Source organism: Phasianus colchicus, chromosome 13 (genome assembly GCF_987193195.1).
Source record: "Phasianus colchicus chromosome 13, bPhaCol1.hap1.1, whole genome shotgun sequence".
Lineage (NCBI taxonomy): Eukaryota > Metazoa > Chordata > Aves > Galliformes > Phasianidae > Phasianus > Phasianus colchicus.
In genome coordinates, this window is record NC_143448.1 from 3763472 (window position 1) to 3787909 (window position 24438).

At 38.9% G+C, this 24438-nt stretch overlaps 1 protein-coding gene across 6 annotated transcripts in view; it reads left to right on the plus strand.

Annotated features, from left to right (window-relative positions):
* The window catches only part of LOC116243646 (dipeptidase 2-like), a 47330-nt gene extending 28721 nt beyond the window's left edge, over positions 1 to 18609 (plus strand). For 2 of the 6 annotated variants that reach the window (XM_090149877.1, XM_090149878.1), the window contains exons 3-12: positions 8315 to 8585; positions 9306 to 9432; positions 9897 to 10026; positions 10351 to 10492; positions 11331 to 11400; positions 11866 to 12042; positions 12478 to 12565; positions 13213 to 13288; positions 14213 to 14348; positions 15545 to 18609. In XM_090149877.1, coding sequence (XP_090006003.1) covers positions 8455 to 8585; positions 9306 to 9432; positions 9897 to 10026; positions 10351 to 10492; positions 11331 to 11400; positions 11866 to 12042; positions 12478 to 12565; positions 13213 to 13288; positions 14213 to 14348; positions 15545 to 15742 — 1275 coding nt within the window. In that variant the 5' untranslated portion in view covers positions 8315 to 8454 and the 3' untranslated portion in view covers positions 15743 to 18609. Of the gene's footprint in view, positions 1 to 3243; positions 3468 to 8314; positions 8586 to 9305; positions 9433 to 9896; positions 10027 to 10350; positions 10493 to 11330; positions 11401 to 11865; positions 12043 to 12477; positions 12566 to 13212; positions 13289 to 14212; positions 14349 to 15544 lie in introns of those variants that run through there. The other 4 variants (XM_031614975.2, XM_031614976.2, XM_090149879.1 and 1 more) reach the window with 4 other exon arrangements.
* The last annotated feature ends 5829 nt before the right edge of the window (positions 18610 to 24438 follow it).

Here is a 24438-nt window from a genome sequence, read left to right on the forward strand (position 1 = left end):
AGAAACAAAGAAAGCAGATTAGTGGCTGCAGATTAGTGGTTTCCTTTACTAATTGGATATTGATTCATAAATATCAGCAGTATTTTAAAAGGAAAATTTAAATCAGTTTGTCACAATGTTTTTTTCCCTTCAGCTGCTTGTTTCATCTTTCTAATACGCTACAAAAACTAACTCTTGAATTACAATATTTACTTAGGAGAACTTCCAATAATTTTGGGTTTTGTACAAAATGTTGCTGAAAGTCATTGAGTGTCAAAGCAGTACATGTTTGTGTCCATCCTGTAAGGTAACTGATCTCATTGCTCTATTTACTTTCAGCTATGGGAAACACTGAGCTATAACTTTCCTCTCTTATAACTACAAAACTTTCTGTGCTTCGTGAAACCTTTTTCTCTGTTCCAAACACAAGAAAAGAAAACAAGCCTCTGAGGTTAAAAGAAAAAAAACACAACACAAAACAAAAACCACAAACATTCATCTTTGTACTCCTTCCTTTTTCTTTTTGCACTTGGCAATAACTGTCAGACACTGTGGCTCTTTAAGTACACAAACAGATGGCATAATTTAACTGTTTTCATTGATGATGGTTGAACTGGGGTCATGAAAATGTAGCAGCTTCAGCCATCCACAAAACCGAGACAGGGGGATGTAGGGTGGCGGGGAGGGGAAGTAAAAACAACAACTCATAATGCATTTGGTTCTCAAGTTTAGATGACTTTTTTTCTTGTGAGGTTTTAACTGAGAAATATATTGCAACTATGCTGATTTCAACAGATTAGAACAAGTAGTGAACTTCCCCCACTGAGTATAAACTCATTTCATTTTAGGACCTAAAAGTAATACCAGAATCAGTAGAAGAAACAGCTGGAATTTCATTTACAATAGTTGAAACTGCCAATATTGCTGTTTTTATGTGAACAGAAATCTTGATACATAGGATTTCCTGTTCCCTACTTGTTTTAGCATTTTCTGTTTAAAATATTGATGTCTGTGCTCAAGAGCTGTCACAGTGATATTCTAGGAGATTGCGATCTCTTCTTGGAAGACGCCATGTTCAAATACTTGGTAAGCAGCATTTGTAATATTAAGTCAGTGTGGTTCATCCTTAAGCCATTGTGCAATGATGAAGTTCAAAAGCTGATTCATACACAGATTCCGTGCCATATGCTTAGATTGCTAGCATGCAAGACAGATGTTGCTGTGAGAGCTTGTAGAGTACAAGTATTCTAGAGAAGCCCAAGTTCACTTTAAATTGGGTGCTACCATAGACATCTGCATATGCAAAAAAAAAAAAAAAAAAGAAACCCAAAACCTTGCTTTCTGAGCAGCAGTAATCTGTAGTTTAATCTGTGGGCAGTAAAAATGCTAGCTCTTTGAGCTCTTCAGCACTAGTGAACTGCTCTGTGTGGAACAAGCATTTCTATTGTGAAAAATAGCTCCAAAGCATTATGTTTTCCCTTTGTGTCTTGACAGCAGCTGGTATGAGTGTAAGTGCTGCTGTTAGTTTATAGCTTCTCAGCTTGCTCCAAAATGTATCTGAGATGGATAAAACATGATATAAACATAGGGATTGCTATTATCAGGAGCAGCTGTGTAACTACATTCTGGACAATAAAAAATAGCTTTCTGGCTATCTATTAAGAGAACAGTCCTGCCAGATGGACTCTGCAGGAAAGACATAGATCCCAAATGCTATGTTATAAGAACTATCAAAAACAAACAGCCATTAAGGCTCATCTAGTGCCATTGAAATAAAATGATAGAAAAAATCTGACTGTGAGCCAAAAAAGTTGGTTCATAGCAGATTTTAAAATCTATTTATGTTTTGAATCTACAGAATTAAACCATTAAAAGTTATAACAGGAGCTTAGTGGCTCAGGAAAAGTTGTTCTTGAACAAGGGGTTGTTGTTAAGCATGATTTTCCTGGAGGCATGTGGAAATAGTTTTAGGCAGAAATCATTTCAGAGATTAAACCTGGCTTTGCTAGGAGAGGAAATTGAGAAGATAGGAGGAAAAAATTGCAGGTAATGATAGTTATGCAATACTAATTAATTTGTAGGGAGGGGATGAGCACTAATAAAGAAACATGAGGTAGAACTACAGCGTAAGTAGGAAAGTGAATGTGAGTCTGTTGTTTTTATCTGTTATTTGCAACTCTAAATTATATTTGGGAGAGGGTTTCCTGTCACATGTATACAAATGGATCTGGCCTAGATCAGACTTCAGATAAAGCAGCAGTTATTTCATTAAGAAAATATTTGTTTCACTTAGTGTGCTTTTAGTCCACTCAAGTTGATGGTTAAAGTTTTTAAGTGAAGTCCATCAAATTAACATTCTTAGTAATGTAGATGTTTTTGTTTCTGTTTAAATTTCCAAATACTGAGAATGAGTGGGCTGATGAAATACATATGTTCCAGTCAGGATGTGCCTTGTGCAACAGCCTGGTGAATGTTTTGAGTCTCAGTTAATTCTTTGCAGTGCAACCATAACCAGAATTACGATGATGCTTTGCTTTTTCTGTAGAAAGCATAAGGTAGAATAAGAATGATTATTGGCAAGCTATTTTTCTTGTGAAACTCTAGGATCGTGTTGTTGCACGTACTTCTTTGTGTATTTCCAAACTGACAGCCCCAAGAAAGGGAATAGAAAGGTTCAGAGAGAGAAATATCTTTGAAAAAGTCATCTGTAACTTGTGAGTATTTTAACTTCTATACAATGGCACGGTGAGTCCTGATTAAAACCTGGTAGGTACAGCATCAAGGTCTAGAATACAGTAAATGTGGCAAAATTAGGTCATCAGTTAAGGGCATACCTGTGCCTGTTTTTCCTACAAATTCAATTCTGAGAGTCTTCCTTAAGCGGATCAGCAAGGAGAAGAGATGCAACCATCACAGTTTGCATAAGAGGAGATTCCAGTGGATTTAAGGGAAAAATATCACAATGTGAGCGCTGGAACAGGAGCCTGGGAAGGTTGTATGATCTTCCTCAAAGGCGTCAAAAAATTCGGCAGAATAAATGTCTGAGCAACCTGATCTAACATTGAAATTAGCTTAGCTGGGGTCAGGATGCTGGACTAGATGATGTCCCTTCAAAAATGCCTTCCAAACTAAATCAGTCTGTGATAGAAGGCACCTTTGTCTAAAACAAAGTGGTGTTAAATGCGTCGTTTTGTAATGGACAGATACCTGATGTACTGCACAAGAAGTCTGCCACAAGAGGGAGGAAAAGCGGCGCGGCCCATGTTAGTGGGCGGTAGCTGAGCTGGAAACTTTCTCACAGACCTCATTCCTGAGCAAGGGGCAGTTCCCAGGCGCCTGTTGTGTGAAGCCTGTAATGTGTGAGCTAAAGAAATAGAAGACATTCTCGCTTGCTGTCCTGATGCCAGGAGGATCTGGTGCCAGGCTTCGACAATTGCATTCAACACAGAGGAACGTGGATTACGACTCTGCTACATTTTCCTAAGAAGGTAATCTGCTCCAAGGAGCTTTTAGATAAACAAGAAAAAACTATACATTTCATGTCAACATCCACTTCTCAACTCTGCTCAGTCAGCATGGAAAAAAAGCTGTATGGCTTTCTTATTTTACGTTAACTGCTGTTCAAGTATGGGTGCTTTGTATATCATGTTCTTAATTTAGTCTGGTGCTTCCAATACTCCTTCAGTTTTCAAGAAGTGGTTTCTGAATAATGATACAAGTGAGTGTCCTTTTTACCTAAATAGTCTTAAAGATAAATTACTGTTACTGTCAAAATATAAAGAATATTTTACATAGGCTGTATGAGCACGAAACATAGAAAGTGCTGTTACTGTATGTTCTTGAGGTATAATGACTTGAGACTAATGTTAAGTAGGAAATTCTCATAGCATTTTTGAACAAATACATAGAATGGAGATTTGGTGATGTATAAATGATTACTGTTAGTAGTTGAACAGCTTGAGGAACATGCAGGTGCATTTCGTGCTTAAAAGTATTCCTGAAAATCACTGTGGACATAATACTGGTGGAAAAAGAGTGTTTGGATCAAAATCTATATTGTGTAACAGATTTATGTAGCATCAGAACAATGTTACTGAATGAAGAAGGCTTGCTATTTTCTCATTAGGAATTTTGAACCAATAAATGTCCTTTTTCAGTCATTTTGTGAGGATCTGGTAGAGTTCTAGAGGAAGGGGTTGCAGATATGAGTTGTGTTCTGAAACGAAGAATCTGAAACTGAAGACTGTCTTCAAATGCTGGTTTGCCTTTGTGATAAGTTCTGATGCTTGAGCAATTTTTCACCTTTCTTTAAAATTTTACATGCTTTACTGTTAAGAACAAAACTAACATTTTCTAGATTAGAAAGATCTTTTTTGTTGTAGTAACAAAATAAGTCTACATGTATGCTTTAACATATGCTTTTCCAGTTCTGTAGAAATGCTGTTTTGTTAGAGCTTTTGGGGTTTTACAATGTATATGTATTTCTGATAACTGTTTATAGAAGAAAAACAGCTTTCTCAAGGGCTGCACTCCCATTTCAGAAGGACTGTGAGAATGATTATACTTCCAGTAACTGCTGTTCCTTGTAATCTTTCTCTTGCATGTCACAATCAGAAGAAAACGGAACCGTGTGTTCTCTTTTAGATTTGAAAAAATGTGGGCAAGTACAAAAAGATAAAACATTTGTGGACACTCTTCTTAAAAACTGTCCATTATTTGAGAGTTCATATTTGGGTATGAGGATAAACTTCATTGTGGCACAAGTACTCTAGTAGGCATCCTTGTGCTGCTGAAGGAAAGTTCATTACTTCCTATGAGAGCAGTATACCCATTATGGTAAAACTCGGTTGTTAATGGTCATCTCCATGGCCTGTGTGTGTGTGCCTTTCTGCTTTGTAGCATTATTTTTTAATGGTGGATCAAAACATTTGAAAAATATGGGAAATATTTCAGAACTTGGCAGAACCCTACTAAAAAAAGACCTTTCTTGGGAAAGGTCGGGAGGGGGCGTGGTTTGTGCTGACATGGAGAGGAACACAGGAGCAGTGAGACTTTTTAAACAAGAATAGAAGCATGTGACAGGGGCCCAAATGGGGTGACTGGGAAGAAGGGAATCCCTTTCAGATGCAGTCTTCTGTCTGTATCTTTGGAACCTATTGCAGTCCATACAGCTGGGAGTACAGTTGCAGAGGGGAACCCTGAAGAGTTGTTTGTTCAAGTACGTGTTGTTCTGAGGTTTCTGGTTTGCAGTCTAGGAAAGAAGCATTGCTGCATCTGTGCTAGCTTACTCCCTCTGGGGATCTGCCTCCCAACACTGAGGTCAGAACTCTTAACCTGGAGGAAGTTCTGCCTGACAGTATGTGCTCTGACAGTGTTACAGAAGTATTTGGCAGGCTGTTCTGGTTTCTTCTGCATTTACACCATAATGCTTATCAATCCTGATGTCAGAAGAATTTCAGTTATTTAGGACTGCTGAGAAAATAGTTCTCATCTGTAGTCTTCAGATGATAAGATGCATTTGTAGAGCTCCCATTTACCTAAAAATTACTGGATTTGGTAATCTCAGTGTGTCAGAAAGTCTTAGAAACTGTGGACGGGGAAAAAACAGCAATAGTAAAGCGTGGAAACCTAACAGGAAAGAAATTCAGTAGTTGTCCTTCTCTGAGAGAAGTTCTGAGGGAATTGCTTTAAAGGGCAAAGCAATCAATCTCCTATACTTCAGTTGCAAATACCCTACCTTGAACTCTCAGCTTAGCTGGACTGTGTGAGGATGAACCTTCTTCAGGCAATATTACTACCTCAAATTGTGAGCTCTACTTTACTGCACACTTGAGCATAATAATTCAGCAAATCCAATTATTAATGTCAAGGCTGTCAGGAATTTACTGACTGTGCCTATTCCATCTCTTCAGAAACTCATTTAGTTTCTTCTGGGCTTTGTACTGGTGACTTTTCTAAGCCTGATGCTCCAAAATTGTTGTGACTACACTGTGTGCAGAAGAATGATGGGGTTGGAAAGCAATTACACTGGGATCATTGATGATGATGTTGAACAAGACCAGTTTGTCTGAGTAAAACTAAAAACTGAACACTGAAGTCTGCTTGTTCAGAACTGACACATCACAGTGGTTACCAATGGCAATTCAAATATTTTTCTGCTAAAAACAGTATTCAGAAAAAAAAAAAAAAGAAAAAACAACATGAGAAAATGACTTTTCCAGTATTTTTCCTGTGTACAAGCATAAAGATGTGGCAATGAATAAAAGTAGTATGTGGAAGAGCAATTTACTTGGCTGCTTTGCAGACCTTCTGCATACTGTTGTGTTTATTCACCTGTTCTAGATCTTCTTTCCTACACCACTTCAGGACTGATTTTAAACTTACTTCTCCACATATGCTGCTTTTTGCATAGGGTTAAATACTTCCTCTCTTCAAAAATACTTTCTGACAGATGAGTGCACAACTTAGCACACTCCTAAATCTTGTGAAAAGGCCTAAGCAGCTTCTTTAAAAAGCAATTTACATCAAAGTAGAAGGATTTTTCAGAATACCAGTCTATAGATTTCTAAATCCAAGTTGTGAAGTCATTTCTTCATGCTTCATGCTCACTTCCATGTCAAACACTATTTATCAGACTGCCTCTCTGCAGCCATCTGTCACACAGCAAGATGAAATATTGATAAGAAAGCTCAACCTCTACTGCTGTACCACCAACACTGCCTCTGCTGTCATGGGCCAACTTAATAAAATAGGAGGCATTACTTTTGAAGGAGTTCTTGTATACTGCACTATTCTCCTGTCATCTGCAATAAACAGAATGTATGAGAGTGACATGGAAGAGCATGTAGAAGTTCCATGGCATCTGATGTGGAAGATACGAAGCAAAGGTGTGAAACTGAATTCTCTGTGCAGAAAAAATGGCAGCACTGACATTCATTGATTCTTGCAGAATGTTTATGGAGACCAACCAGTGGAAGTGGGTGGTGCGTGGCAGCAGTGACATTGGGTCACTTCCACTAGTGCAGATTTTGACGACTGTGGCATGCGGCTCTTGTTCATCACTGGTGAATATGCAGAGCTGGTGGTGGTCACTATGTTTAAAAATGGCATTTTGTAGATAAGAATTTGCTCTATCAGACAGGGTTACTGTGCTCTTTGCTGTATTTGGAAATAATGAGATGTTACTCTTGGAGCAAGCCATATGTAGTCTGGAAATACAAGAAAAAAAATCTCTTTTGCCTTTTAATTTTATCATCTCTTAGATATTTGGTATTTGTTTTTATCTCTGGAAACAATTCATGAGAACAATTTCTGTTAGTAATAATAACAAAAAATCTGTATTACTGGAAAATGGTTTATTAACACCAACTACGTTAACTCAGTGAGCAACAAATGAAAAGCTAGCATTATTTTTTTCTTTTTTGTTCTTGCCTTTTGGAAAAACTTCAGCTCTGGCTGCACAACATTAGAATCCTAGCAGAACTTTTGTTTGAAAGAATTCATTATGTACCTCTAGATTAGGATTTCACTGCAATGCACAAAGGAGGTGATTGCTTCTCAAACAGCTTTCTAGGTAATTTTGCCTGTAACTCTGAATGTAGGAAAAAAGCTTCTCCCTGCAAATGTCCTTTTGCTTCCTAGCAGACCTTACATTTACTTTACTCCAGACAACAGGTGTTTCTAGCCTGTTTGTAAAATGATCTTTTTTCCAGCACGTAAAAAGCTGTTGTATAAGTGCTTTACTACTGCATTAAAACAAACAACAACAACAAAAAAGCAACCAACAAATGATATATTGATTGTTCTTGATGTTATCATACCCATTTTCTCATTTTTCCTCATTGAAATAAAGTGACCCTTTGAAATCTGGCACAAAGTGTACTTTGGACAAAGTGCAGGGTTTCAATAGCTTTCCCTTGCAGATGCTCTGGTGAGCTGTATGTTTCAACAAAAAAGGAATTTACTTATAAGGGAGAAGCTGATATTTTGGAATTTCTCAAAAAATGTATCCATGTCAACTCAGTGTCAGGTTTCCCAAGTAATGGGAGCAAACCAGTTAAAGTTGTTCTAAGAGAGAAAACTCTCTCGTTATGGTATTTTGGGAGCTGCTTTGGGGAAATGGGAGTCTAGAGTCTGTCAGGCTCACTATCAGTTCTGAATGGGGAGATGGTTCCCTTCAGCAGTCAGCTGGTGACAGCAGCAATGTTTATTGGAGTGCTTATAGGTTTGAAAGTGTAATAGCCATGGGTTTTAAAATTTTATGGAGAATGTAGCTATCTTACTGTTCCTGTTCCCACCTTCCATTCTTTTCATTGTTGTTTCTTTCTTCTTACAGAACCAACTGCAGCCTTTACCAGGAAGAGGGCGTTTTGGCTCTGCTTATACTATTAAACCTGTGTCTGCAGACTGGAAATTTTCCTGTTTAGTTGTAGTCAGCGAATATTGTGGTATCTCTTTGCTTTAACAAACTTGCAAATGAAGCAAAATCCAACACAGTTGTTGCTATGGCTGTTGATGTTCCTCTTTGATACGGTGCCGTTCATCTGTGAGAAATCAATGAGAGACAGAGCTATCAATCTGATGCGAGATACACGTTTAATTGATGGGTATATAAACATCTTCAACTAAACTCTCAGTGAATCTTCATAAGTGGAGGTGCTAAAATGTGTTAGGATGAGTAGGGATGCAGACTATTCCTAGGACATAACAGTTAGTTATTGTTGAGATTTATCAGCTGGACAGAATTCCAATTCAAAGGGTAGTTAATACAAGAATGTCTTACTCTAAATGCATTTGTGATTTTTCTGGTGAGATTTCAATGCTGAATTATTGTTGCCCTTTACACAGTGTCCTTGTCTCCTTCCCATAATTTAGTGGCATCGTTGGTAGCAATGACTTCTTTACAAAGCTAGAAGGCAGGTATGGTGGTTTGAAAGGGTATCCTTGCAACTTGAAGGAATGATGTCTGTGCTGTGTTTTAACCTGAGAACAGAAGCGCTGATTATCATATAATGAACATTTGCTTCTAAGGAGCATGGTGGGTGACTTTAGTTCTTCTGCTCCTTCAGAAATAGTAGGGAGAAAAATACATACAGAAGTATAACAGGAGTAAAAGTGAGAAGCGTAAAGCTTTCTTGCTGTCCTGATTAGAAGGAGCTTTAAGAATTAAAGATGCTTTGCAGAGGAAGGATACTTTTAGTATCTGTTAAACCAGGATTATTGGCAGTTATTGGTCTGTAAAACTAAGAAGAATTGAAGAAATTACATTTGGATTAGAAGAGGAACAACTTATTTCTACCACAAGCCCTGCTTGTTTTCTATTCTAGCCACAATGACTTTGTGCTACGGCTGAGAATGTTTTACCAAAATAGAATCAGTAAAGTCAACTTAAGAGAAATCAACAAGACCCACACGAACCTTCTGAAACTTAAGGCTGGTTATGTGGGAGCTCAGGTACGTATTGTCATGGCAGTGAGCCTGTATGAGGACAGAGTTTTGCACTTGTCTCATTCCCTTCCCAATCACAGAGGTATTACTGGCTCTGGTTCTGGCTCTTTCTGTTCTAAGCGGAGAGACAAAATGATACTGAAAAGCAACAGGCACTTTTCTTTGTCATTTGTATTGGAAATGTTTGTGTTTATAATCCAGCTACCCTTAATCAAAACAGCAGCAATTGCTTTATGCTAAATGAATTATATTTTAAAAGTTACATCTGCTTTTCTGCATGTATTGTGAAGTTGTTTAGTAAGTTGGGAGAGCTGAATTGCACAACATTTTCTTTGGAGGGGAAAAATTATAGTGGCTTGTAAACTGTAAGAAATCACTTTGACCTGTGCTTGTGAACTCCGCTATTAGCAATCTGTAGCTTCCCAGTTGGAACACAGATTATCTAGTTTACTTGTCAATGTCTCTTTCAGTTTTGGTCAGTGTATGTTCTTTGCAGCGCTCAGAACAAGGATGCTGTGCGTCTGACCTTAGAGCAAATTGATGTTGTCAAGAGGATGTGTAACAGCTATGAAGAGCTTGAACTTGTAACAACTTCCCAAGGTGATAGTTTCTCTTGCAGCTGTTTTTTTTTTTTTTTTTTAAATTAGATTTCCAAAAGTATGTGTAGAAGAGAGAAAACTGTAAGTGGGCAAGTTAGCTATTCTAGTTTAAAGAGTAACTTCCGTTATTCTATTCAACTACAATATCTAACTGTGCAAAGCCCTGGCCTGCTGCAGTCATAAGATAATTTTCCATATAAATATATCCTGAAATAAAGCTCCTGCCTTACAAAAGCATCAGTATTATTTTTGCAATTCTGAATAACCATTTTTTCTCAATAGTGTATGAAATTGCTTTGGAATTGTCTTACTTTGATGTTTCCAGGTATCTCTGAGAGTAGGAAGATTGCGTGTTTGATTGGAATAGAAGGTGGTCACTCCATTGACAGCAGTTTGGCAGCATTGAGGATGTATTATGACCTAGGTGTTCGTTACATGACTTTAACACATTCCTGCAATACTCCTTGGTAACTAATGTGCATGTGTTTGTGTAACCATATTGTGCAATGTGGTGACAGTTCCAAGAGGGAAAAAATGTGGATTCAAATAAAGGCTGCCTGTGTCATACTCAATCCAAACAAAGACAAGGATGACAGGGTGGGAGGTTGATCACCTGCCCTGTAGCAAGTGGGTGTCTGAAGGATCTGCTGTGCAGTGCTTCCTGCACTGACAATTTAGAAACTTTTAAACTTTGTTAGCAATAGAAAAATGGGAAAGTTGTCTTCCACTTTGTTTTATTAGAGATAGTTGCATAGGTCAAAACAGACAAAAACAACAAAATAAGAAGATGAATATAATGTGGCTTAAAGATAGTAAATGCTTTCTAAGAACTTGGCAGTAAGAAGCCTTTAAAACCATCCTCTCAAAATTGCGGCTCCCATATGTGGCTATGGAGGTGGTTATTCAGTTCCTCTCTCTGAATATGAGCACCTACTCTTTGTTGGATTGGCAAACTTCCTTTGAACTAAGGCAAAAGAAAACTATGTGCAGAGGTCTGAAACACTGGCTTTATGGCTGACAGGTAGCTGACAGTTCACATTTGCTTTCTGATGAAGATTTGTTTAATCAGAAAAATTCGGACTTGTCATTGTCATTGTGAAGCTTGTCATTGCTTCACAAATATGCAACAGACCTGAACCGTAAATATATGGAACACTATGTGAACAAGATACTTATTATGCAGCTCGTTATCTCTCAGTTTGGCTGTGTGATATGGCTTTATTGTGTATAACACATGATGTTTCAGTTGCTGATATTGTGGTCTGCAGAATGATATGACTCTTCTCTCTCACTCCTCTTTTTAAGGTCTGAATCTTCATCTAAAGGAATACACAACTTTTATCCTAATGTTGTTGGTTTGACTGCATTCGGCCAAGTAAGGATCTCTTTTTGATTGATAATCTAATCAATCTCTCATGCAACTAACAACTTCTGACCTTTTCAAGAACAACTTATCATTAAAAACATAATTTCTGTAAGTTCTTGCTAGCTAGGAGTAATTAGGATTCAATAAATATAAATTCCTGATGTTTACATATTAGATTTCATTCTAACAACTGTTTCAACACAGTTCTGATGTGTGAAATGGCAAGTGGAAGTAGTGAGATGCAAATAACAATTTGGAAAATTTATTTTGGATTGATTAAGCATGTGGTGGTATTCTAGTTAATTATGACTGAATAAATCACTGCTAACTTAATAGGTAAATAGAAGCCCATGAAGTTGCAGCATGCTTATAACTAGCTGACAGCTGCAGAATTTATCTGGTTACGTACATCATCTAAATAGTTTCCTTTAAGGAAACACAATACTGACACTGTTGTCTGTAAATCTGTTCTAGGAAGTGGTAAAGGAAATGAATCGTCTGGGTATGCTGATAGATTTATCTCATACTTCATATTCCACAGCAAAAACTGCACTACATATCTCAAAAGCACCAGTAATTTTCAGCCATTCTTCTGCATTTTCTGTTTGTAATCACTCCAGAAATGTTCCTGATGATATTCTCCAGAAGCTGGTGAGTGCTTTCAAAAAAAACAAAAACAACTAAACCAAAAACAATAAAATGAGGGGGAGGTGCCGATGTTTGACTAGTCTGAGGCAAATTTATACACGCAAATCACGGTGTTTACATTTCACCCCTCATCTATGAACTGGATTTAAGCAAATGCCAGAGCAGCAAGTTACACATTCACTTCTGAGGTATCATCTTTGGGTTGTGTTTTGTCTTTGATTACAAGTCACTGGACCTTGGTGGTTCAGGCCACATGAGGATGCAATGAATACAGGGTAAAAGGCAGAAAGGCAAAGCCTTGTGTTGCCATCTGATCTTTGATGTATATTGTTGTTATGCTCGCTGGTGGATGGATAGAAAAGGTTCTGCACAAGATGCCTATGAAGTTTGCAGGACATGCGTGCGGACACTCATCACCAGTCTCTTCCTTTCTTTCAGAAAATGAACAAGGGGATTATTATGGTGACATTCAATGCAGATGTGCTGGCCTGTGGCAGAAAAGTTGTTAATATTTCTACCCTAGCAGGTTTGAAGTGAATATATTTTGATCTTTGTGGGTGGCTTCCAAGAATTTCTTGCCATCTGGGTCATTTTTCAGATTGCGTAAATGGCACTGTTTGCTTATTTCCTTCCCCACTATCCCAGCTCTGAGTCTTTTTGGAGCTAACATTCATTTAAAAAATAGCAAGAGCTACAAGGTGCATAGCTTGAGGAACTGATACTCCTACATAAAGCCAAGAACCATTAATCCCAAATTAATTGTTACTTGCTGGAAAATACCTTCATCCTTTCTACTTAGAGTGCAAAACATTGCTATGTAACAGGTAATGAAAAATCTGTTGGTATATTTGGGCTTTCTGTTGGGAACAAATGTGCTGAGATGACTGTGTCTTTTTCTTTGTTTACATCTCACTGCTTTAGATGTTATATTGAAAGCTGCTATCTGATGCCCTTTGTAACATGTGATACTCAGATGAGCACCAGTAAATATTCTGAATGCATTGACTGTTATTAAAATTTAACCTGTATTATCAGGATATCTTTTGAGTTATTTTTTAAAATAATTTGACTCTGAATACGTGTTTAAGAACAGTGAACTGGTGCCAGTATGTCTGAACTGAATTATTTCTTCCTGAGATATGCTTAGCTGTTTTCTTTGTTATTTTCTTTCAGATCATTTTGACCACATAAAGAAAATTGCAGGTTCAGAATCAATAGGGATTGGTGGTGACTATGATGGAGTGGAACGGTTGGTAAAATCATAAATACCTTGATATTTGCTCTTTAAATTTTGATCCCTTTTGGGGAAAAAAGAAGATAGACTAAAAGAGTTTTAGTACATCGTCCTGTGATGAATGCTAAAATAAGCTTTATGAAGAAAGGACACAAATATAACATTCAAGAAGGAGTGCCCTAAATGAGGACACTAGCCCTAATGTATAGTCAGCTTTGCAAACGTGTGCTGTAGGCAGCAGTTTGTGCATGCAGAAACGATGATGGAGGGTACCTTCTTCCAGATGAGTGATGAGTTACAGAAAATACGCTTCACCCTTCAGATGGTAAACGAGTTACCCCAGGTCTGATCACTGTGGTCCTTTTCAACCCAGGCCATTCTATGATTCTGTGACTGGTGCAAAACTCTTCTCTGCTGTTACTTTCTAGAGGGAAAAGCCTAAAGTGCCTTGGGGCTGTGTAACCACTCCTGCCTTCTGGGCTTGATCAGCTATCCTTGGCATGTGCTTGAGGAAAGCAGAACATAGTGAACAGCCTAAAACATAATCTTTTCTGTTCATTCCTAGGCAGTGTATCTGGTGATACAGATGTTTCCTCTTATTCTCAAGGCCACATATAGGAGGGTCAATGTCTACATGAGTTTTTTCTTTTTCTTTAATATCCCTATGCTGTTGTCCTGCCTGCACATAAGTGCGAGCTCCTTCCAGAATGCATAGTTTAGTTCTACTGAGATCTTCTCTGCAGAAAAGAGTCTTGCATGTTGTCTCATCCTGCTTTGTGTTATGTCATTTGGATTCTTCATTCTTCTGACATCTTGGAGGAAGAAGCGGGTATAAAGAAGCTCATTCTAAAAGTGAATATGTGCAGAAGACTACTTAAATATTTTGGTACGTTTTTAAGTGATCTGTGTTGAATGTTCTTGTGTGGCTCTTGCCAACAGTTTCCCTGAGGGACTGGAAGATGTTTCGAAATACCCTTCTTTGATTGAGGAACTTCTTAGAAGAGGGTGGAATGAAACTGAACTAAAAGGGGTCTTAAAGGAGAACTTCCTCCGTGTCTTCAGGGAAGTGGAAAATGTAAGATTAAAAAATGAACTGAATACTGATTCTTACTAAAGGGAAGAGAGACGCTGCTGATGTATTGCTTTTTTTTATACTCAATGAGAGAGTCATGAGGGAACATAAGTACTTAAAGTAATAATTCCAAACACCAAGAAGGAAACCAAGGTGCCAAGAGAGTATTAGCAGAATAAAGGAAAGTGAGAGAGAGAATGGATGGAACTCTGTGGGGCTCTTTCTCTCCAGGGTAGTCTGGTCAAGTAAACATAATTGACTTCTAAATGCAGTCACTTCACACTTTGGAGAAGCTGATGATTTTCCTGCCACATAGACCTTTTTCTTACTTGTGCTTGTTGATGCAGTAAGGAATGTTGACTCCTGAAAATCAATTAAGTTCTTATCATAGGATGAGGCTCCTTTCCAAACGGCTATTGTCATGGTTAGGTCACTAACAGACAGTAAACCTAACAACTAGATCACAGCAAACTTGAAGTATAAATGTCAGAAAGGAGCCAAGAAGAATGAGGGAGAAGTGGCAAGAGAAGTATGAAAACAGTAAGAATCACCTAAGTGATAATTTTTGAGAAGGCCTGGGTTGCAAATTTCAAGCTGCCTGCCTATTCTTGTTTTTCTTTACAGAATTTAATAAGTAGATATTGCACACAAAACCTTATAGACTATGTATTTTTTTCCCCATTTACCTTTTTGAGGTATGTTAGGTGTAAAGAAATTAGAGTTTTGTACCATTCCAACTACTCTGCCAGAATATCTACCTGTTGCTGAGTTGTATATGTGGCAGCCTGACATGAAAAGGCAGACATTCATCATATTTAGTCTGTGAGATTTTTCTAATCATGTTCCTTCTGAATTAGACATCTTTGAAATTCTGTCCTGTGGCTATGAGCTGACTTAGGGAAGAATGTTTATGAGTTTGTTTACTTAAGGCCTTTCAATTAATGCATTTGCATGTAGTGGAAGCTAAGGCAAAGAAAAGCCAGTACTGTCACTATTGCTGTAATGCATTTTAACTATTACTGTGAAATATTTCATTGGAAATATTGCAAATATGAGGATAATGATGTTGCTTTACTCAAGTTCAGATATGTTTTTGCAATACAGTTTGAGTTGCTTCACTTGAAATAGCATTGAATTTGCCAGCTACGTTAAGATTTTTGCCATCGTACCAATCTGGGCAATCTTTTGAATTTTTCTAGGTGCGGAACAATAGTAGAGGACGGATGGATGTGGGTGAGAGTGAAATCCCTTATGAAGAAGTACAAAATTCCTGTCGCCTAGACCTACGTAATATTCAGATTCAACCTGACAGGTCTTTTGGATTTCCTTCAATGGCACAGTCATTCAGTCTATCACTTGTATTTGTACCGTATTTAATACTATATTATTATTTATAATATCGAGGATTCTGGAGACAATGAAGAAAATTAATGCCACTAGTTACCTTTTGAGGGGCGAGCTGCTAATGTAGACCAAGGCTGGAATATTTAATATTGTTTCCGTACTTTCACCTGCACACTTGGAAGTTAGTGTAGATTTTAAATGTTGTGGCAAAAGCATTTAGAATTAGAAGTGAGAAATTCTATCACCCTGATCAAACCAGGACCAACTTTGTAAATAGAAAAGAGTTGTGCTTAATAAATAAATCCTTTAATACATGATACATTATTTTGGTATACATGTTGTGGCATTTGATGTAATACCAGGGCCTAGAATCAGCAGTACCACACAGGCTTTAGTGGACATGATTATGACATTGAGACAGCTGTACCAGAATTTTGTCAAATATAACTTCTTTTTACATGGTACAGGAGTCTTCACTGGTCAGAGAAGACACCCCCACCCTAGTAGGAGTAGAAGAGTGGTTGTGTTTTTTGGTTTTTGTTTTTATTTTAGACGACAAACTGGATAATGTAGATACTTGAATTCAGTTTTCATACCTACATCTAGCTTTAGAGAACCATTCTGCAGTACTAAACTCATTTTTGAGCCCTGGCCAGTACAATGAGCAGCTGGAGAATTACTGAAGGGAGAAGGTAGGTGTCTCATTCAGATGTTAGCAGAATAAAGGAACAGATGTTCAGGTAGTGTTGTAGGTACTCTTGTTTAATTTAAGGATAATGTCAAGCAGGAACAGAATTGAAACAGCAAGTCAGTTTTTCTCTAGAATAACTTGAGGCTGTTCCTGCCATCTATTCCTGCATACATGTACAAGTAGTGTTTCTGGAGGAAGACAGTTCCTGCTGTTGCTTCAAAATGAAGCTTAATTAGCTTGTCTGATAGGGTGGTCTCATAGATAAGTATATTCTGAGTATGTTAGAGGCATTTAAAGAATTATTTGCAAGTCATGTTGAATATTTTAGTGCAAACAAGCCAAGTTTTTAAGAATAGTTTCTCAACAAATACTGAGACTATTTATGGATATACAGTGGAGAATTTCAGCACAAGTTTTGTCTTCTCAATACTGCTTAACTGGTATCACATTGTTTTTAAAGCATGTGATACTGGTCAAATGATGAATGCAATAATGTAGATATTTACTTCTCATTCTTACTTCTGCTAATAGCTTCATAAGCTGCTGGAAAACTGCCACCCATGGTCTCTGTTCACAAAGATAGTACTGTGATAGTAAGTTAATTGCATATCTGAAATGTAAGATGCCTTTTTATTCCTGTGTTGTCAATTTCCTGCCTAATTTCTACTTTTTTCCCATTACTGAAGCATGGATTCAAAATACATTTGTCTGCTTGAAGGTGTGGATAATACTTTTGTATCACTCTGATTTCACCATAATATAGGTAATTGTGGTTTACTTCCTTGTTTTATTTGTAGTGTATTTGTGCTTATTTTCTTACTTTTGGGTAACATTTAATTTGTAACCTTGTGGAAAACTATGAAATTAAATAAAATATTGTTTAAAATTTTCCAGATGCTGTTGTAATCTCAGTGTAAAGTTCAAAACCATATGAAGCCCTGAAATAACTGTGCAACTTTGCTGCAGAAGGAAGGTCATGGTATTGTGAGGCTCCTGAGCCTCTCTGCATTGGAAGCTAGGTCCCCCATGGTAGACAGAAGAAAGTCAGGTAGATTTAAGCCTATGGGCTCCTGGAGGTAGGTACTTAGCTTCATCTTCATTCAAATGCAGCCTAGAGAGAAGTTTGAGAGGTACTTATGAAAAGGAAACGTGGGTGACACAGCGTCATTGCAGCAAGTCCTTGATGACAGTGTTTCTGGCAGTAGCTCACTTGGTCAAGCTATGTGGAACTAGACAGATTGGATCAAGGTAAGATAACCTCTACTTTACAACATTTTGCACAGATGTGCAGTGATATAGAAGTCCCCCTTTCCATTGCTCCTTGCAAAGTTATCTGAGAAAGCTTCAGGTAAATTGCTTGCATTAGACTGACTCGGTGAGTGACTTGTTCAGGCCACAAAAGGATTTTTACATGTTTTACATTGGATGTGGAGTACTTAAACATAAAGTTCAGTAGGCATCTGCACCACAGAATCAATTTTGAAAGGACAAATATCATCATATCTCCATCATCTTCTGAAGTACCACTGTCAATTTTGACTGTTTCAGTGCTACCCTGAATCTTGGCTGCATGTTGTTTCGCTTGTGACAGCATTACTGATTGTGTAAATACATGGTAAGCTAGTTTAGGAGGCTGATCTATCTGGAGTTATTCTTTTCCTCTCTCCAGTGATGGGTTTTCTACTGGTCATCTCTTACAAAGTTAAGTGCTCACAATTAGAGGAGAAGCAGAAAAGCAGAGCAAGACTGCAGCAACTGAAGCTTGGATTTATTCTGTTTGCTATTTGTAGCAGAAATGCTAAGTCATGGCCTGAAGTAGTGATTAAAAACCTGGTAGGAAGGGAGGGCCAGCCCAGGGGAGCTGGATCCACACCTTCTCAGACTTCATTTAAGGGTTGGCAGTGGAGGCAAATGTATCTTGTTGGAGATCCCTGCGTACCCGAAGCCTTCTGAATGTAAACAGCTTCTTTCCCTTATTTTTGTGCCCATGGCTGTTATGTTTCAGCAAATTCTCACTTGCTGCAGCATGGGATCTTGCTGCTCTGCTGTTGTTGCACTTTCTACCCTGTTACACTACTGGTAAGTTGCTCATTTGTTCACCCTTCCCTGAACTAATGCATGCGGAAATGATCAACTTCAAATTCTGAGAATGCAAAATGGTTAGTCTATAACTCCTTTCCTCCTTCATTCTCTTAAAAAAAAGAAAAACAAAATTTGCATTGGTGCTTATGATTTGTTAGATTTAATTCACAGACCCATAGTGGCCTGTAGATTAGCTGAACTGTGTTCAGGACAGGCTGATGCTGGATTATCCTTCTTGGGCCACTTTGGAGCATTTGAGTCAGTATTCTAGGAATCATATATTTTTCATCTGATATTGATTTTTATCATAGAATCATGAAATCATTAGGGTTGGAGAAGACCACTAAGATCATCTAGTCCAATTATCACCCCAATCTCACCATGCCCACTAAGTCATGTTCTTCAGTGCAACACCTACTATTTTCTTGAACACCTCCAGGGACAGTGACTCCACTGTCTCCCTGGACAGCCCATTCCAATAACTTACCACTCTTTCAGAGGATAAATTTTTGCAGATATCTAACCTGATCCTCCCCTGGTGCAATTTTAAAGGCTTTACTTCTCATCCTATTTCTGTTACCTGGAAAAAGAGGCTGACCTCCACCTTGCTACAACCTCATTTCAGGTAATTATCTTGACAACTTACTTACAAGCCTGACATCTACAAAGAAAACACCTTGTGATGGTTGTTGGGTTTTCAGTGCTCCTATGATTTTTCCCTTTGGGAAAGAAAAGAATTGAACCTAAAATCTTTCATTAGCCTTCACGTTTCTTTATAAGATGATTATGTAATTTCTGTTAGAGAAAAACAAAATTCCAAAGAAGGAAAGTATTTTCATCCCCATTCTGTTTTTCATAAGTGTCAAGGTATCTGGTGACTAAGATAAAAACCTTAGTTACCTGATGTCTACTGTTATCAGATGAGCTGTTCACACAGTGTTTGAGTTCCTCAAATTGCAAAGGTGACAACTCTTTCCTCATCTGTATATTGTTTGAGAAGTTGTTGCAATTTTTTTTTCTTTTCATTCAGAGTAAAAGCAGCACACAACCTTTCTTCTGTGCACCATATTCCTGTGATCTCAGAGGAGATATTAGACCTGGTTCAGCTGCTTCTGTCATGAAATAATCTGTCATGAGGAGAGCCAACAAACTGTAAAAAACACAATGTAAGGAAAGTTCAGCATTTAACGTACGTCAGAAACGCTGCTGCTCTCATCTCAAGTGAGAGATTGCTTCATTTTGCTCTGTTTCTGTTGATTTGTAAACTTTGCTAGGATGATTCTCTCCCTTATGGGTGGCTATTTTTCTCTGAAGCCGTTTCTCTGTAACCTCACCTCAGTATTTTCGTAAAACATTTCCTTCACTTATGAAGTCAGTAGTTTTACAACGAAAGAAAGACATGATGCCTGGCAAGCAAAATTCAGGTTTCTTTATGAGTTTTGCTGAGAAACAAAGTAGATTTTAAAACAGCTAATATTAGAACTGAAGCTGCTATGAGTTCTGTCAGACAAATAAAATGGAAGTTTCTTCTCTGAGTCATTCATTAAAAAATAAATAGTTCATGGCAAATCTAAGTGCTGAGAATGCAACTGAACTGAAAAATTATGTTAAAAAAAATGAAAGAATAAAAGGAAGTGCAACAAACCGTGGAATGTTTTTTCAGCATCTTAATCCTTCCCTGAAAATTACTGCAGTATTTTTCAATTTTAGTGGAGGAGACTTTGGTCTTGTTTGTCTTATTTTAAATTACCAAAACTGAGTTTGAAGGGAGAAAGAAGAAAAAAATTTAGGCTTAGTGATTTTTCACTATCTAAAGAGGAGTTTAATATGTATTTGTAGAAAATGTCTATTTCATGCACCAAATACAGTTACAAGTAACTTTGAAAGTGGGAAAGGAGGAAGTTCCTTGAAGTAAACACATTTTGACGTAAGTGGCACCATAGTGTCCTCTTGTGGTCTTTTAATATGTCATGGCATATTTTCTAGGCGAGAAACAGCAAAAATGTTCCATTGCAGGTAATGTACCAGCCCTTGTACAAGTACAGCTTGACCTTTCTTTGCCTTACTTTTCCCCTAAAATGTCTTATGGAGGACTGTACTTTGCATCTCCCATAAAATCTCATTACTCTCTCCTCAGTTCTTAATGCACAGATGCACGTGTTGTCCTCTCCAGTAGACCTTTTTCACTGACTGCTTATCATTAAATAGAAGCCAACATTTGGCAGTGCGAAATCTTTGCTACCAGGTTACCAGTTTCTGGCCTGCTTTGTTCATAAAGCTGGATTGATCCTCGGATGTGGAGAAGCAGGAATGTGCTGAAAGTGGAAGCTCACTGTGATAAAATCCTAGCTGTGAATTTGCAGGATTTCTGCCAAGCCTTGTGTTCAGTGAAGCTGCACCTTGGCTGTGGCATGTTTTGTTATGGCAGTTTTTCTGATGGTCAGCATTGGACTACTTGTCACCCAGATTACATTTGAGTGGGGAAAAGGTCCTTTAAAACAAACAAGTTACAGACTCATTGTGGTACATATTCCAGCACAACATGATGGGGCATCTGGATCCCCTGCAATAACCCTTAAAATTCCTTAGAGCAAACACCATCATAGCCCGAATAGAATACTTCCAGTAGTACAGCTGAAGTTGTGGTATTTAAATATCTGTATTTATATGTTAGCTTTAAAACTTGCAAGTATTTGTTCCATCCAGGAAGTAGGAGACATAAAAATCATCTCTAAACACAGTTTCTGATGCTCAGTGGTCTTATCTTTAAATACTTTCACTTTCATTGTGAAGGAGTTGAAATGGTACTATGTTTTGTTGTTTGTTTCTTGGTAACATTGCACACTGCAAGTCTGCAAGCTAATAATACTCTGGGGCTCATATGAAAAGGCATTTGATGTACTACATCACCTGGTGAAGGCTGAGTCAGGCTGTGGTAACTTTACTGACAGTAATTTTGCGTTCACTTTCTCCTTGGATGACTATAGGCAAATCATGCTAGAAGCTGTAGATCATCATCTGTTGGGGATGTGAAAGAACACCTTGCACTTGTAAGTCAGCAGCTAACGTGGTATGCAGCTGCCATCTCATGCTAGAATGTAAAACCCATGCTGCTTTTTTTTTTATTATTATTATTATTTTTTTAACTTGAGTGGTGTCACCTGTAATATGAAGGGTTTGAGGCAAACTTGACCTTGCTTGCTTGCCCAGATGACTTGTATCAGGATCTTTAGCAGTTTAGTGAATTGTCCTTCCAGAAGACTCAGTTTCACATACAACCTTCTTCTTTGAGTTGAATTATTTAATTAGAGGTAACATTATCTCGTGTAAATGCTGTAAATGCTACATCAGCTTTTTTTTTCTTTTCACTTTTGTACTGGTATTATAAACTTCTAAGTTTGTGGTGGCTCTTTAAAAGTCAAAGTCAGTATTCATATTAAAAACAAAACAACAACAAAAAAAAAGCCAATCACTTAGGTTGAAATTTCAGTTCTGTTATAACCTGTATGCTAAAAACATTGATACAGGCAGACAGCTCCTTATCTATAAAAATTGGTGGTCTACAAATCAGTAAAAAGTCATCATCTTCAGGCAAAAGAAATATTTTTTTGTTTCAATATACTAATTTCCTCAGGCCAAATTCTCTCCTAAAACATTTGGATACAGTTTCCATTCCAGAGAAGGGAGTTGTCTGTCTATGTGGATAAGCTTGACTTTCTTTTTCTTTTCCCTAATGGCATGCAATTGAAGTGCCATCAGTTTAATGGCACTTAATCATTCTGTAGTGGCCCTGATGCATTTTTAGTATCTAAACCAAGACAGCTCCTTGCCAAACCATTCTTCTTCCTGAATAAGAGTGACTGCAAGAATGTTAACTCTTTAAAATTCTTATAATCTCCATCTTTTCCTTTTTCCCCCCTAGGACAGCTTGCTTAGACCAGAAGTTAAAAACAGGAATGAAGACAGAAGACAAAGCATAAACTAAATTACTTAATGGTAAGTTCTCATCTTGCCTTTCTATATAAAATTCTTTGTCCCCTGTCAATTAATCATTAATTTTCCTGTTTCCTTGGTGGACTCTAGACTCTCATACTTGTGAGCAGTAACGAAACGGAATTCAATCTTAAGAGGTTAAGCAGAAAATGATACCTGTTGGTCAATTTTTCTGCATTCCTCTGGGGGAAAATACAGCTGGAGATAACTCAGTAGATGGAATAGCACACCAGCATGCTTCCAGTCTGTCAGTACTAATATTTCTAAAATCAAAAGAAATGCTTTCTCAATTACCCACCAACAGAAGTTGTTACTGAGATACACATGGTCACATGAAGATACACTGTTGTCTTCCTTAACTGAGCAAAATGACACAACTAAAATGTAGCATATATGAAAACACGGGAGTCTTAGAAGTCTTTCCGCTTGTCGCTTCAGTGCTAGGAGGTGTAATTGTTCTGGCTTTCCCCAGAGGCGGTCTATCGACAAGTTTGTGTTAAGTGAACTGAGAGACCTGTAAGCCCTTGGCTGCAGCCACTCCACAGCATGGATTCTGACTGTTTATTTCAAAACCCACCTAATTAAGAGTAGAAATTACCTGTGAACAAAGCATTTTCCCTCTTGCTTGTCTCTCCTCTGCTCGTTACAGGTTTTCTTTCTCCAAGTGACCTAGGGGTTGCCTAGTCAAAAAGGCAGCACAAATTCATCAAGTTAGATAAGGTTCTTCTCAGTACAAGGAGTGTTGAAAGAGTCTTCCCTCTGTCTCTGCTTTAGGGCTTCTATCCTCCCATAGACTTGTGTATAGAACAAAACTTAGAGTAGTGCTGGATTGACTTGTTGCTGATTTATTAAGATGTATTTTTAATCATAAATCTCCAACACTAGTTTGAGTTGATACTCCGTAGTAAAACACGTGTAGCAAAATGCACAAGCAGTTCTGTAAAGCTTTCAGTGCTGATGAGTGCATAATATATTAAACAGGGATCATTTTGCTTTCAAGAGTAGCTTTCGAAAGCAGATGATAAATAGCATTAGCAACTATTAATTGATCTTTAAAGCCCATATGAGGATTACAGCATACGGAACAGGCCCAGGTGCCTGCCAGTTTTTTTCTCACGTGCAGGCAGAATAGAATTGTGTTGCCTCGGTGACAGGAGGCTGAGACACAGCGGTGCCCGGCCGTACGGCTGTCCGGGCTGACATTAATAGCAGCGCGGCTCCCGCTTGCATCCCCTCCTGCACAGAGGGGCCAAGTTCATCTGTCCTGCCAGTCTGCTGCCTTAGCAACTGTCTGCTTTGCGTAGGGCTAGGAGCGCCGCGGCTCTAGCTAGCGTTCACATTTCCCAAGAGGAGGATTTTACTCCGCGCTCCCCAACCTCTTTGTGCAGTCACGTTTTTCCCCCAGCCTCCCTCAGGCTTGCTGTTTGTCACACTATTGCTGAGGCTTTGGCGCAGCACAGAGCAGCCACCCCCCGCCTCCACAAACAGGAAACGGGGGGCAGCTGCCGCATCTGGAGCTAACGATGGCTCTCAGAAAAACAAACCGGCTCTCGGGGTGTCTTTAATTAAGCCGCTGCCGATCAACCGAGGTCCGGGGCTTAAAGTTCAGGGGGTATTCGCGAGCGTTTCTAACTGGCTCCGCTACCCCGGCGTCCCGCTGTATTTTCCATCGCGGCGCGGTCTCTCGCGGTTCGCGACCCCCGGGGCCGGCGGCTCCCGCGCTGCCGCGGCCCAGCAAATGGCGGCGGGGGAGGGAAGCGTCCCCCCGGGGCGCGGAGCGGAGGGAGTCCCGCCCCGCCCCGACTCCCGCCGCCCTCGGGCCCGGTGTCGCCGCGGCGGCTGCGGGAGGAGGAAGGCGCCCGTTGCCCGCGCCGCCTCCGGCCCCTCCTCCACGCCCACGCCCGGCGGCGCGACCCCCTCCGTGCGCCCCGTCTCCCGCCCGCGGCCCCGGGGGCGGCGGCCGCCGCTCCGCCTCGCCGCCCC